General features: G+C 49.7%; 2 protein-coding genes across 4 annotated transcripts in view; both read right to left on the bottom strand.

The window, feature by feature from the left end:
• ARFGAP3 (ADP ribosylation factor GTPase activating protein 3) overlaps positions 1–13,324 on the bottom strand; it is an 80,643-nt gene extending 67,319 nt beyond the window's left edge. Inside the window, exon 1 of one of the 3 annotated variants that reach the window (XR_010598324.1) lies at positions 13,098–13,306. Coding sequence is in view for 2 of the 3 variants with exons in the window: in XM_005296689.4 (XP_005296746.1) it covers positions 13,098–13,166 (69 nt within the window). In the remaining variant the exon portion in view is untranslated. Of the gene's footprint in view, positions 1–13,097 lie in introns of all 3 variants that reach the window. The other 2 variants (XM_005296689.4, XM_005296690.4) reach the window with 2 other exon arrangements.
• On the bottom strand, positions 5,342–7,390 carry LOC135981349 (uncharacterized). Its single transcript, XM_065583467.1, has 2 exons — positions 7,265–7,390; positions 5,342–7,145 (listed from the first exon to the last, which is right to left on the bottom strand). The coding sequence occupies exon 2, from the start codon at positions 6,766–6,768 to the stop codon at positions 5,485–5,487; it is 1,284 nt and encodes a 427-aa protein (XP_065439539.1). The 5' UTR covers positions 6,769–7,145; positions 7,265–7,390; the 3' UTR covers positions 5,342–5,484.
• Positions 13,325–14,304: the final 980 nt, after the last annotated feature.

Genomic DNA, 14,304 nt, shown 5'->3' on the forward strand with positions numbered 1-14,304 from the left:
GGGAAACGCAAAAAGCCCCTGATGTGTGCAATGCTCTCAGCCTACAGAAGCGACAAAGTTCACAGATCTTTTTCCTTTAAAATATTTACTGCAAATAGGCTAAGTCCTAATCTACACTTAAAAATTAGATCAACCTAGCTATGTTGCTCAGGGCTGTGAAAAATTTCACACCCTGAGTGCCAAAGTTAGGTCAACCTAAGCCCTGCTGTAGAAGGAACTAACTAGACAGAGGAATTCTTCCCTCAACATAGCTACAGTACTGCCTCTCGGAGAGACGGATTAACTACATCAGTGTAAAAATCCTTTCTGTTGATGTAGGAATTGTCTACTCTACAGCACTATAGCAGCACAGCTGCAGCACTGTAGCTGTTCTGCTGTAGAGGCTGTAGTGCAGACATGCCCTTAATTATGCCACATTATAAAAAAAATCTTGCTATCAGCACAGACTTAATGTCCAAAACTCATCATCTCTATTTTTAATAATCCCAAATTATAATAATAAATATTTCAAATATTAGGCTGGTCTTCCTCCCCTCCCCCCAATTTCTTCTAACTGAAGGAAAGAAAGTGTTCATACACTTGGACTGAAGCTAATAAGACCAACCTGCTTGTTTCTAAACATGAGACACCAGAATATACTTACAGCTCTATTCTGGGTCCTAGACTCTAACAATCTACCCCAGTGAACATAGGAGAAAAATATCTGAATGTCAGGAAGTGGTTATGTTTAAACAACAAAGTGTTTAAGAAGTTCAACATAATAAGTAGTCCAAAATATTGCATTTTTCTATGTGATTTATAAACATTTGTTCTCTTATAGCTTTCTTGATTGCATCATAAAACTGATTGCATCATCTTGTAAATTTGACTGCCACAGTGCAGTGAAGTTCAGTGTCTTTGCTGGTGCAGGATCTAGCTCTAAATGAACTGGCTATTTTACTGTGTCCTCTGTGAAAATTCACAGTATGAAATCACGTATCATTTGTAAATCTGTAATATACAGAAACAATGTATACACTACTTTCTGAAGTCTGCTATTTTGTAGACACTGCATCTTAGGTATTAGGCACTGTGCACACCACTGTTGTTGCAGAAGTAGAATCGTCCACCTCATTAAAACAATATTCACATTCATTTTACTCAGCATTCTGAACTCTTTTTTTATTCTCAACTTGCATGAACTGCGACAGGAAATTAATATAAATTTTAATTAGAACTAGCATTTCTGAAATAGTTTATGAAATCATTTCTACCTAAAAACAGAGCTGGGGTATTCCCTACACTGTTTTAGGTGCAGACATTTGTCAACACCAGCAAGGAAAGCAGAACCCTGATCCTAAATTCTAGCAGGCAATTAAAGCAGAAAATCATTCGCAGTTACTTTATTTCGAGTTTTGCTTGTAATACTGTTTCTACTGCATCGATTTTGGATGTTAAAATATTTTTTAAAGGAAGCTTTTCTGTTCATCAGCTTAATAGTCATTTTTGAAAAATCAAGCGTCAGCTAATTAGCATGTTTGCATCAGAGAACAGATAACTCAGATAAACTCTTTAGTGTCTTGCAACATGCATTTATTAAACCAGTACTCACATAGTACCATCTTTGTATATATAATGATATATACCACTACCAGATATGGAGATGCACTAAATGTAGCCCTAAGAGATTTTGGTGAGTGTGGCACTTAAGGAGTTGAGCAGATTAACTGAATTCAGCACTGACCCCTCTGAGTAATGTCCTCTCTAGATATATTAATTTTAAAACAATACAATTAACATATATCAAACTACACAGTGTTGATAAATAATCTATTTTGACTGTTACAAAACTTTTGCTCAGGCAATTAATTCTGATCTTTTAGTGAAGCATTGCCAATGGGTACTGTACTATACACAAAAATAAAGACAGCCCATGTTTAAAGAGATTAGTTATCCCCTAATTTATAGCATTGAACAATGACACAAAAATTACAAAAACCAGCTGCTTTGATGTTTTTTATAATTTTTGAAAGGTCAGTAAATTAAGTCATATACTTAGCTGAAAGGATTACTTAATTATACAAAAATTTTAGGATTTAGGTCTACACTAGAAATCTTACAGCAGAACAGCTGTACCAATGCAGCTGCGCCACTAAGATCTCTCATGTGGCCGCTCTATGCCGACAGGAGAGAGCTCTCCCATCGACATAATTAAACCACCCCCGAAGAGTGGCAGTAGCTATTCGCATTACGCACACTACCACTTATGCGGGCAAAATTTATGTTGCTCAGGGGAGTGTTTTTTCACACTCCTGAGCGACATAAGTGGTAGTGTAGACATGGCCTTACTTAGGCCTGGTCTACACTAGCAGGTTATGTTGAATTTAGCAGCGCTAAATCGAATTAACTCTGCACCCGTCCACACAACAAAGCTATTTAGTTCGACATAGAGGTCTCCTAAATTCGACTTCTGTACTCCTCCCCAACGAGGGGAGTAGCACTAAATTCGACATGGCCATGTCGAATTAGGGTAGGTGTGGATGGAAATCGATGCTAATAGCTCCTGGAGCTATCCCACAGTGCACCACTCTGTTGACGCTCTGGACAGCAGTCCGAGCTCGGATGCTCTGACCAGACACACAGGAAAACCCCCGGGAAAATTTGAATTCCTTTTCCTGTCTGGGCAGTTTGAATCTCATTTCCTGTTTGGACATCGTGGCGAGCTCAGCAGCACTGGCAACGATGCAGAGCTCTCCAGCAGAGATGGCCATGCAATCTCAGAATAGAAAGAGGGCCCCGGCATGGACTGATCGGGAAGTCTTGGATCTGATCGCTGTGTGGGGCGATGAGTCCGTGCTTTCGGAGCTGCGATCGAAAAGTACGGAATGCAAAGATCTACGAGAAGATCTCCAAAGCCATGACAGAGAGAGGATACACTCGGGATGCAACGCAGTGCCGCGTGAAAATCAAGGAGCTGAGACAAGGCTACCAGAAGACCAAAGAGGCAAACGGGCGCTCCGGATCCCAGCCGCAGACATGCCGTTTCTACGAGGCACTGCATTCCATCCTAGGTGCGGCCGCCACCACTACCCCACCACTGACCGTGGACTCTGAGGATGGGATATTGTCCACGCCCGCTTCCTCTGAGATGGTAGTGGACGGGGAAGATGAGGAAGGAGATGAGGAGGACGAGGCAGTCGACAGCGCTTACAACGCTGATTTCCCAGACAGCCAGGATCTCTTCATCACCCTCACAGAGATCCCGTACCAACCGTCCCCAGGCGTTAACCCGGACCCAGAATCAGGGGAAGGATCAGCCGCTAAGTGGATTAAACATGTAAACATTTATTTTGAAAAGAATATTAATATTAACTGTGGCTTTTTCATGATTAGATTGTCCTAGGCACTTAAAGTTCTAGTCTTTGGTAGTGCAACTGCTGCAAAAAAATCTAACAATGTCCGGTATATCTTGATTGGTTTGCCCTAGGTGCTCTACTGTTTAGCCCTTGCCAGTGCAGCTACAGTAAAATTTGGTCAATATGTCCGGGGATAGAGCAGAAATCCTCAGGGGACATCTCCATGAAGCTCTCCTGGAGGTAATTGGAAAGCCTTTGCATGAGGTTCCTTGGCAGAGCGGCCATGTTGTGTCCTCCGTAGTATGAAACGTTTCCGCGCCAGGCTACCATCAAGTACTCCGGTATCATTGCCTTGCACAGCATGGCGGCATACGGCCCTGGTCTTTGCAGGCTTTCCCGAAGCATGCGTTCTTTGTCGCTGTCTGAAATACGCATCAGAGTGATGTCGCTCATGGTGACCTGCTTTGAATTAGGGGAATGTTAGTATTGGGACTGCTTCCCTGTTCCTTTACAGAACTGTAACCGCCGGTTTACAGCCATGTGGTGGAGGCGGGAGAGGGGCAGCATAGAGGGATCTTTCCCGGGGACAGCCGCGAGGGGGTGGGACAGGGGCAGAGTTCATGCTTGCCGGATTGCTGGCAGCAGGAACTGGCCAACGCTAGGAGCATTGCTTTGAACGTGAAAGTAGGGCAGTGCTATTATTAAAGTTTTAAGCTGCCACAAGTCTACGGCTTACCATGTCAGCCCGCTACCCAAATTCCGCTGTGCTGTTCTGATTCTGTGATCTGCACTGCAAGACCCCAGGGACTGAATGCGAAGGCCGAAAATTCGACCTTGTCCTGAGTGCGCATGTGATAGGTGCTGTGAATGGTCTTTTTCACAGAGAAAGACTATTTTCTTTGTTCACCCAAAAATTTATCTTTCTGAGGAATTCACTCCCTTTTTCCCATCCCACAGCTGTGGCTGTCTCTCGACCTACCCTGTCATCAGACTCCCAGAGGCTGGGGCAGATTAGGCGTAGAAAGAAAAGGACACGGGACGACACGTTCTCAGAACTTATGGGCTGCTCCCGAGCCGAGGCAACCCTGCAGAGTCAGTGGAGGGAGAACATGTCCCAATACCAGCGAGCACGCAGCGAATGGGAGGAGAGGTGGCGGCAGGAAGACCAGCAGGCGACTCAAACACTGCTTGGACTAATGAGGGAGCAAACGGACACGCTCCGGCGCCTTGTGGATGTTCTGCAGGACCGGAGGCAGGAGGACAGAGCCCCGCTTCAGTCTATCTGTAACCACCGTCCCCCGCCACAAAGTCCCATACCCCCCTCACCGAAAGTACCAAGAAGGAGGGGCTGCAGAGCCCGTGAAAACTGTCACTCAACCCCTGCAGACTGTTCAAGTGGCAGAAGGCTGTCATTCCCCAAAATTTGATAAGTCCTTTCCTTCCCGCCTCACCCAAGCCCCCATCCCAGTTTCATCCCCTACTGTCCATTTGCTAATAAAAAATACGTTTCTGTGAATTGCTGTTTCCATCATGTTTTTTTAGAGGACAGTCTGTTTTAAGGGGGGGAAAGGTGGTTGGTACAGACACGGGGGCAGGTTCAGCAGCAAGTCACACACACAGTGCAGTCACTGGGCACCCTGGTCAGTCTGAGAGGGGGTTTTCATTGTCTGGGGGCGGCTATGTGACTTTGTGGCGGGGGAGGGTGGTTACAGATCTTATGCAGCGGTCCTTATCCTGGATCACAGAGCCACGCAGCAGGGAATCTGTAACCGTCCTCCCCCTGCCACAAAGTCACATAGCCCCCACACACAGAGTCCCGAACAGGAGGGGTGGCAGGCTCCGTTCAAACAATCAGTCCGCCAGTGCGGACCACTGTAGCAGCAGGAGCCTGGCATTCCTCGAGTTTAGAAGCGTCCTTTGCATCAGTACACTACACCCGCTCCCCACCACAGTCTGCGTCCCAGTTTCAACACTTTACCGCAAAAACAGTAATAAAGAAAACGGTGTTCGTTAACAAATTTTCAGTGATTTTATTTTTAAACGTGGGTTGGAAGGGGGTGAACGGGGTATGAAACTGGAGAGGATAGTGAACAGTCACTGGGTAAAGAAACGGGGGCAGGTTCAGCTTCTCTGTAAAGCAACAAAATTGTCACAGGTTACCCTGCTCACTCAGGAACCTAGCTTTCAAAGCCTCCTGGATGCACAGCGCGTCCCGCTGGGCTCTTCTAATCGCACGGCTGTCTGGCTGGGCGTAATCAGCAGCCAGGCTATTTGCCTCAACCTCCCACCCCGCCATAAAGGTCTCCCCCTTGCTCTCACACAGATTGTGGAGCACACAGCAAGCTGAAATAACAATGGGGATATTGGTTTCGCTGAGATCGGAGCGAGTCAATAAGCTTCTCCATCTCCCCTTGAGACGTCCAAAAGCACGCTCCACCACCATTCTGCACTTGCTCAGCTGGTAGTTGAAGAGTTCCTTTTCACTGTCCAGGGTGCCTGTATAGGGCTTCATGAGCCATGGCATTAGCGGGTAGGCTGGGTCCCCGAGGATCACTATAGGCATCTCCACATCCCCAACAGTTATTTTGTGGTCCGGGAAGTAAGTACCTTCCTGCAGCCGTCTAAACAGACCAGAGTTCCTGAAAACACGAGCGTCATGAACCTTGCCCGGCCATCCGACGTAGATGTTGGTAAAACGTCCCCTGTGGTCCACCAGTGCTTGCAGCACCATGGAAAAGTAGCCCTTTCGATTAATGTACTGGCTGGCCTGGTGGTCCGGTCCCAGGATAGGGATGTGAGTTCCATCTATAGCCCCACCGCAGTTTGGGAATCCCATCGCTGCGAAGCCATCTATGATCACCTTCACGTTTCCCAGGGTCACTACCTTTGACAGCAGTACATCAACGATTGCCTTGACTACTTGCATCACAACAACCCCCATGGTAGATTTGCCCACGCCAAAGTGGTTCGCGACTGACCGGTAGCTGTCTGGCGTGGCAAGTTTCCAGAGGGCTATGGCCACTCGCTTCTGGACAGTCAGGGCTGCTCGCATCCGGGTGTCCTTGCGCTTCAGGGCAGGGGACAGCAACTCACAAAGTTCAAGGAAAGTTCCCTTCCGCATGCGAAAGTTTCTCAGCCACTGGGATTCATCCCAGACCTGCAGCACTATGCGGTCCCACCAGTCAGTGCTTGTTTCACGTGCCCAGAATCGCCGTTCCACGGCATCAACATGACCCATTGCCACCATGATGTCCACAGCGCGGGGTCCCGTGCTTTGTGACAGGTCTGTGCCACTCTCAGACTTCATGTCCTCATCGCGCTGCCGTAGCCTCCTCACCCGATTTCTCACCATCTGCCTCTGGAAAAGGTGGCTGATAAGGTGCGAGGTGTTGACAACGGCCATAACTGCAGCGATGGTCGCAGCGGGCTCCATGCTCGCAGTGCTATGGCGTCCGCGCTGTCAATCACCAGAAAAGTGCGCGAACTGATTGCCCACCGGCGCTTTCAGGGAGGGAGGGCGGGAGTGACGGTTGGATGACGACAGTTACCCAAAACCACCCTCGACACATTTTTTCCCCCAGCAGGCATTAGGGGCTCGACCCAGAATTCCAATGGGCAGCGGGGACTGCGGGAACTGTGGGATAGCTGCCCACAGTGCACCGCTTCCAATGTCGACGCTTGCCCCGTTAGTGTGGACTCACACAGTCGAATTACTGTCCTTAGTGTGGAAACACACGTTCGACTTTGTAATATCGATTCCACATATTCGATTTAAGTGACATCGAAGTACTCTCGTAGTGTAGACATACCCTAAGTGAAGATAAAGGGTACTAGTGAAAAGTTCTAAGACTACAAATAAACCTATCAAATATCTATAGGGTAGTTTCCTTCTATCCTTTTTGGTAAAAGGGAAATTTTTCAGTTCTCACCTCAGCATAGACACAACCATAAAACAGGTAGCAAGTCAGATTCCGTCTCAGCAGACTAGGGCCAGGTATCTACTACAATCTTTTGGCGGCATAGCTGTGTTGGTCAGGAGAATGATGAGAGGTGATCTGTGACCAACATAACTGTCAGCAAAAGCCTCTAGTGTAGATGCAGTTTTCCCAATACAGCTTATTTTGCTCGGGGGTGGGAGGGCTGTAATAAATTGTGCCAACAATACCCAAGTTCTTCCCAAATTGTATATTTTAACATTTACAGCAGCAGTACAGCCAAAGGACATTAGTAAAAAATATGAGAATACACAGCTTTTCCAAGTCTTGCACTTCCTCCTCATGTCAGCAAAAAATGAACATGAAAGAAAGTATGGAAAGCCGGGGGTGGGGGAGGGGGAGGATAAGGAAATGCCTAGAAAAAGAGGACACAGGACAAGTTGTAACAAAAAAAATAAAAGAATAAATGAACAAAAATATGTTACCTTTGAAGACAAACATTATTCACTTCAACATACACATACACACGCACACAAAGATACAGGAAAGCTGTTTGGGACAATGAATTGTCTTTCTTCCTCCCCTCTCCCCCTTCTTCGCTCTGTCTTTGGAAGTGAATAAGATGCAATGTATGTCTTCCCTGCAAAGTTCACTTGAGTTAAGGACACTTGAGATACTCCTATTGAGTTAGCCTAACTTGAGTAATTGAAGCCATACTGGGAAAGAACATTTCAGCTGCTGCCCTCACTTGTGTGTGGCCCTAAGACTTCTACAGGCATATTTTGAAAAGTTCTTTGCACCAAAGTAAGCTGAGCTGCTCTATAAATTATTTCCCAATGGATTGAATTAGAACTTGTTTGTCCTGTCTGGGCACATGGGGGGAATTGAGGGTTGGCATTGGAGGACGAGCTGCATTTGAGTGGAACTAGTATGCATCCACATAACAGAATAGTTGTGTTAGCAGCTAACAAATTGTGCTAATTCAAGCTTTAGTCTATGCCTGACAGACCAGCCAACCTGAGTTAAAAGCACCACTATATTCAAGTTGAGGAAATGTGTGTGGATGGTACTTGAGTTATGGGGCAAGGCAGTGAAGACAGGGCTTCATGTTCCTCATTCGCATACCTGTTAGAGTGAGAATTAGGCTAAAATGTTGGACCAAATAGGCCTCAACACATTACTACTGTTTCTCATATAAGATCATAATCTTATTAGGCACTTACAAACAGTAACAAGATAGAATCCGTGCCCCAGACAGTTCCAGGATACATATACATTTAATTTTCACTGTATTTCAGTGTTTTTCAAAGTTCGGGTCGCAACTCAAAAGGCACTGGATCGCCTTGCTCAGCGACCCAGCGGCTCTGGTCAGCAACGCCGACTGAGACGTTACAAGTCCCATCGGTGGTGCTGCCCAACTAACACAAACTAGTGCCTACCTGCTCAGACACTGCGCTGCACCCTGGAAGCAGCCAACAGCGGGTCCAGCTTCTAGGCCAGGGGGCCACGGGGCTCAGCGCGCTGCCCCCGGTCTGAGCACCGGCTCCGCACTCCCATTGGCCGGTTATGGGAGCTGGGGAGGGGGCAGTGCCTGTGGGCGAGAGCTGTGTGGAGCCACTTGCACGCCTCCGCCTAGGAGCCAGACCTGTTGCTGGCCGTTTCTGGGGCGCAGTGCAGTCTGTGGTGTCAGGACAGGCGGGAAGCCTGCCTCTGCACCCCGGCTGCGCCACTGACCAGGAGCTGCCGGAGGTAAGTCCGCGCCCCAACCCCCTGCCCCAGCCCTGAGCCGCCCCAAACCTGGAACCTCTTCCTGCATCTCAAACTGCTCATCCCTGGCCCCACCCCAGAGCCTGCACCCCCAGTTCAGAGCCCTGAGCCACCCCACCCAACCTGGAACCCTTTCTTACACCCCAAACCCTTCATCTCTGGCCCCACCCTGCAGCCCTCACCCCTGAACCCCAAACCCTCTGCCCTAGCCTTGAGCACCTCCCACACCACAAACCCCTCATCCCCAGCTCCGTTGGGTCGCAGGCATCAACTGGGTCCACAGAAAAAAAGTTTGAAAACCACTGGTCTATTTTGGTAGGGCCAAAGCACAAAACAATTCTTCATGAGAAAACCGTGAAGAATATTCTGAGATTATACTACAAATCATGCATCTTTCATATTTGGATTTTTCCTTTCATTAGGTGTGAAAGAGGGCCAATGAAATTAGTTTGCATAGTTTTGAAGGGGTTCTTAGTGAATAAAGTTTTCTTCTTAGTTTATAAAATATAATTGAACATCTTAGCGCAAAGGCATCAACAAAATGAAGCCGTGCCTCATAACACTGAGGAAACAAAGTGCCGATTGGACAATGTCCAAGTAATTTGAAATAAGACAACAGCACAATTTACGAACTACAAAAAGAATGATGCCACTTTTATTAATTTCAAGTAGTTTCAGGAAAGAGACAAGATGTTAAATCCACTGCAGTCTACCCATAGCTTCTGTTTTGAAACTGTCTTTGCTTCCATTCCCCAGGTGTAAAATAGAGATGATGCTACTTACCCACCTCACACAGGGATTGAGAGGGTTCATTTGTGTTTGTCCTGAATATGGGAAGCTCTATCCATAAAGTAACAGCTGTTTGGAAGTAGGGGAAGGTTGGGATTCAAGGGATTATGGCACCCTGCTCCCCATACTCACCTCTCCCAGGCTACACAATGGTTTCCCTCCCGAGGAGAGGCAATACTCCTTGGTGATAAATTGGATTGAAAACATAACGATGGAGCCTGTATTGCCCGATCCTTCCCAGAAGGAGAGATGGGGGGAAAAGATGCAGGCTAGATCCCAAGTTTCCTCACACTGGGAGCGGGAGGGGGGAGTAGGGGCAGTGAAGCAGGGGGAGGCTGTGACAAGAGCCCTGCTGGGGGTGAGTCACTCAGGGGAGGTTTGTGCATGGGGGAAGAGAAGGGTGTCACAGACCTAGCAAAAATAATAATTACAGGCGGAATGAGATGGGTGTCTTCTAGACATATGCTGAGCTCAGTCACACTATCAAATCCTAGCATTTAAGGCCAAAAGTAGGGTTACCATATTTAACAAATAAAAAAAGAGGACCCTCCACGGGGCCCCAACCCCGCCCCTTCCCCGCCCCCTCCTCCCTCCCACTCCCGGCCATGCGAAAAGGGCTGCCCGAGCGCTACCGGCTTCACGGTTTGCCGGACAGCCCCCAGACCCTGCGCCCCCGGCCGGCGCTTCCCCAGCGCAGCTGGAGCCCAGGAGGGGAAGCGCCCAGCCGGGGGCGCAGGGTCTGGAGGCTGCCCGGCAAACCGTGAAGCCGGTAGCACTTGGGCTTCGGGCAGCCCCTATGCCTCCGGACCCTGCGCCCCCGGCCGGGCACTTCCCCTCCCGGGCTCCGGCGGCGCAGGGTCCGGAGGCATGGGGGCTGCCCGAAGCCCATAGAGCTCAGCTCTTAAACAGAGCCGAAGAGTCAGGGGAGGAGCAGAGCCGCCGTGGCCGGAGGCTCTGCTCCTCCCGACTCTTCGGCTCTGTTTAAGAGCCGAGCTGCCCGAGCGCTACCATGTTCGGGCAGCCCCCATGCCTCCGGACCCTGCGCCGCCGGAGCCCGGGAGGGGAAGTGCCCGGCCGGCAGCTGGGGTCCGGAGGCAAGGGGGCTGCCCGAAGCCCATAGCGCTCGGCCAGCTTGGTTCTTAAACAGAACCGAAGAGTCAGGGGAGGAGCAGAGCCGCCGCGGGAGGGGAAGTGCCCGGCCGGCATTTTCCCGGACATGTTCGGCTTTTTGGCAATTCCCCCCGGACGAGGGTTTGATTGCCGAAAAGCCGGACATGTCCAGGAAAAACCGGACGTATGGTAACCCTACCAAAAGGGACCACCAAGTCATCTAGTCTGACCACTTGTACATCACAGGTCACCAGCAACACCCAGTGTCTGCACATTAAATACAACCAAAATTAGACCAAAGTGTTACAACCCACAGTAGACTAGACTATTAGGTGCCACAGGGAGAGATGAGGAGGGACCAAGGTGCACCAGTGCCAGAGGGCCCTGCAATGACAGGGAAATGATTGAGACATACCCAGATAATCCTGGCAAGTGACCTACATCCTATGCTGAAGAGGAAGGTAAAAAAAGAACTCCAAGGTCAACTGCCAAGCTAGCCTGGGCGGAAATTCCTTCCCGACCCCACATGTGGTAATCACTTAGACCGGGGTTCAGCAACCTTTCAGAAGGGGTGTGCTGAGTCTTCATTTATTCACTCTAATTTAAGGTTTTGCATGCCAGTAATACAGTTTAACGTTTTTAGAAGGTCTCTTTCTATAAGTCTATAATATATAACTAAACTATTGTTGTATATAAAGTAAATAAGGTTTTTAAAATGTTTAAGAAGCTTCATTTAAAATTAAATTAAAATGCAGAGCCCCCCCAGACCGGTGGCCAGGACCCGGGCAGTTTGAGTGCCACTGAAAATCAGTTTGCATGCCGCCTTTGGCACGCATGCCATAGGTTGCCTATCCCTGACTTAGACCTTAAGCCTGTGAGTAAGAACCAGCCAACCAAGAACCTGAGAGAGGGAGAGAAAGAGAGAGAGCATGCTCGGTGCCACCTCAGCACTCTGATCCTCCCAGTCTAATGTCCCATCTGCAGCTGTGGCCATCCCTGATCCTTCAGAAGAAGGAGATTAAAAATATATATACAGTAGAACCTCAGAGTTACGAACCAGATTTATGAACTGACCAGTCAACCACACACCTCATTTGGAACCGGAAGTACACAATCAGGCAGCAGCAGAGACCAAAAATAAAGCAAATACATAGTTTTAAACGTAAACTACTAAAAAAAAAAAAATAAAGGGAACGTTTAAAAAATAGATTTGATAAGGTAAGGAAACGGTTTCTGTGCTTGTTTCATTTAAATTAAGATAGTTAAAAGCAGCATTTTTCTTGTGCATAGTAAAGTTTCAAAGCTGTATTAAGTCAATATTCAGTTGTAAACTTTTGAGAGAACAACCATAACGTTTTGTAACAAACATTACAGAGTTAGGAACAACCTCCATTCCCGAAGCGTTCGTAACTCTGAGGTTCTACTGTACGTACGCACACATTAAATTGGGGGAGGCCAGGGATATCCTTTTTGACACCGACCAGAGGCTAACTGAAGCCTTGAAGCATGAGCTTTGGGAACATAAGACACAAACCGGAAGTGAAGCCTCCCCCCCATCAGAAGCAACCCCATCACACAATCCAATTTATTATTGTCCAGCTCCCACTTAAAACTAATCCAACTGTTTGCCCCCCTCCTACTCCCTTCAGGAGGCTGTTCCAGAACCTCACTCCTCTGGGGGTTAGAAACCTTTTTCTAACGTCCAGCCTGAATCGGTTCATGGATAGTTTACACTCATTTGTTGTGCCAACATCATCTTTTAGCTTATACAGCTCTTCACCCTCCCTAGTGTTTCCCCTGTAGAGAGCAACCATAGGCCCCCCCACCGCCGTTGCCAGACTAAACAAAAGGCTGTTCCTCTGTTATGACAGACCCCCCCACACCCCACCACACACACACACACACACACAGTTCTTGCAAGCGCTGCCCATCGCGGATAGGGGGAAGCGCTGGTGGGTCCGTGGGCCCTCCCATGGCTCCCTTGGCGCGTCACCGCTAGGGGGAGAGTGGCCCCCCAGGATCCCATTGGCCAGTTACAGCGGGGGGGGGGGGGTTCCGCTGGCACCGCCCCCTCCCGCTCCCAACAGTGCGACGTGTCACTAACAAAGTGCAGCTCCCCCCGCCCCCAGCGCCGGCTCCCGCCCAACCGCTGCCCCGTTACCTTGTTGGTGGGGACGGCGCGGAGCCGCTTGAAGATGGCGACAATGTCCTGCTTGCGGGGCTCGCACATGGCCACGCCGCGCAAAGGGCCGCTCGCGGCGGCGGCGGCGGCGGCGACGGCGGTTACAGGGGAGCGAAGGAGCCGGCCGCCCTCACACACACACACACGCAGCACAGAGGTATGGGGCGGGCGCTGAACGGGCCGGCCCGCGAGGGGCGGGGCCTGAGCGCGCGAGCGAGGGGCGGGGCGATGCGGGAAACCGCCGTCCACGTTCCTGTTCGCTCGGGGGCGGGAGCTGCGCGCGCGCCTCGCCCCGTTCCAAGCTGCCGCTAACCGCCGCTTTGGCCTGCGGCCGAGCCCGGGGGCTCCGGGCTACAGCACGGGACTATGGGGCGGAGGGAGATGAACCGCCTCCTCCTCCCCACAAACCTCGGAGCTTCCCCGGGGAGGCTGAGACGCAGAGGCGGCTTTGGGAAGTGCGGGGCCCGGCGGGATGATTAACAACAACAAGAAAAAAGCCTTTCCTTTCTTCCATGTCTTATTTACTTTCCATAACGCTGTAAATAATAAATTATATTGCATCATAGGCTGTTGATCGGTTATTAATGAGCTCCGTTTCACATGTGTGGGTCCCCACCACTCCCTGGGGGTGGGCAACCCCATGGCCCGATTTTATAGGAACAGTCTTGATTTTTGGGTCTTTTTCTTATATAGACTCCTATTACCCCCCCAGCACCTGTCCCGATTTTTCACACTTGCTGCCTAGTGATATGCACAGGTGTGGGTTCCAGCTGCTCCCTGCCCCCCTCATTGAAGCAGCTGTGCAGGGTTACTGCCCTGGGAACTGCAGGGCACCAGTGAACATGGGGCTGGCTGGAGACAGGCGGATGTGGGGTGGGCTGGCTACCTTCAGGCAGGGCTTGGCAGGGCTGGAGACAAGAGGAGTGTGGGACGGGCTGGTTTCAGGCAAGGAGTAGGGGCTGGCTGCGGGCAGGAAGTGCAGGAGTGGTGCGGGCAGGGGGTGCAGCAGATGCAGCTGGATCTCTGGCCCTTTAAATAGCCCCCGAGGCCCCCACTATCCCAGAGCTCTGGGGGCTATTTAAAGGGCCCAGGGCTCCCCTGCTTCTGCCGCCCCAGCCCTTTATATAGCCACAGGAGCCCTGGGGAAGCGGCCGGTCTCGAGCGGCTACTTAAAGGGCTGGGGTGG

The sequence above is a fragment of the Chrysemys picta genome, chromosome 1 (genome assembly GCF_011386835.1).
Source record: "Chrysemys picta bellii isolate R12L10 chromosome 1, ASM1138683v2, whole genome shotgun sequence".
NCBI classification, from domain to species: domain Eukaryota; kingdom Metazoa; phylum Chordata; order Testudines; family Emydidae; genus Chrysemys; species Chrysemys picta.

Excerpts from the sequence above, each read along its gene's own strand:
- LOC135981349 (XM_065583467.1), bottom strand. The coding sequence starts at position 6,768 with ATGGAGCCCGCTGCGACCATCGCTGCAGTTATGGCCGTTGTCAACACC.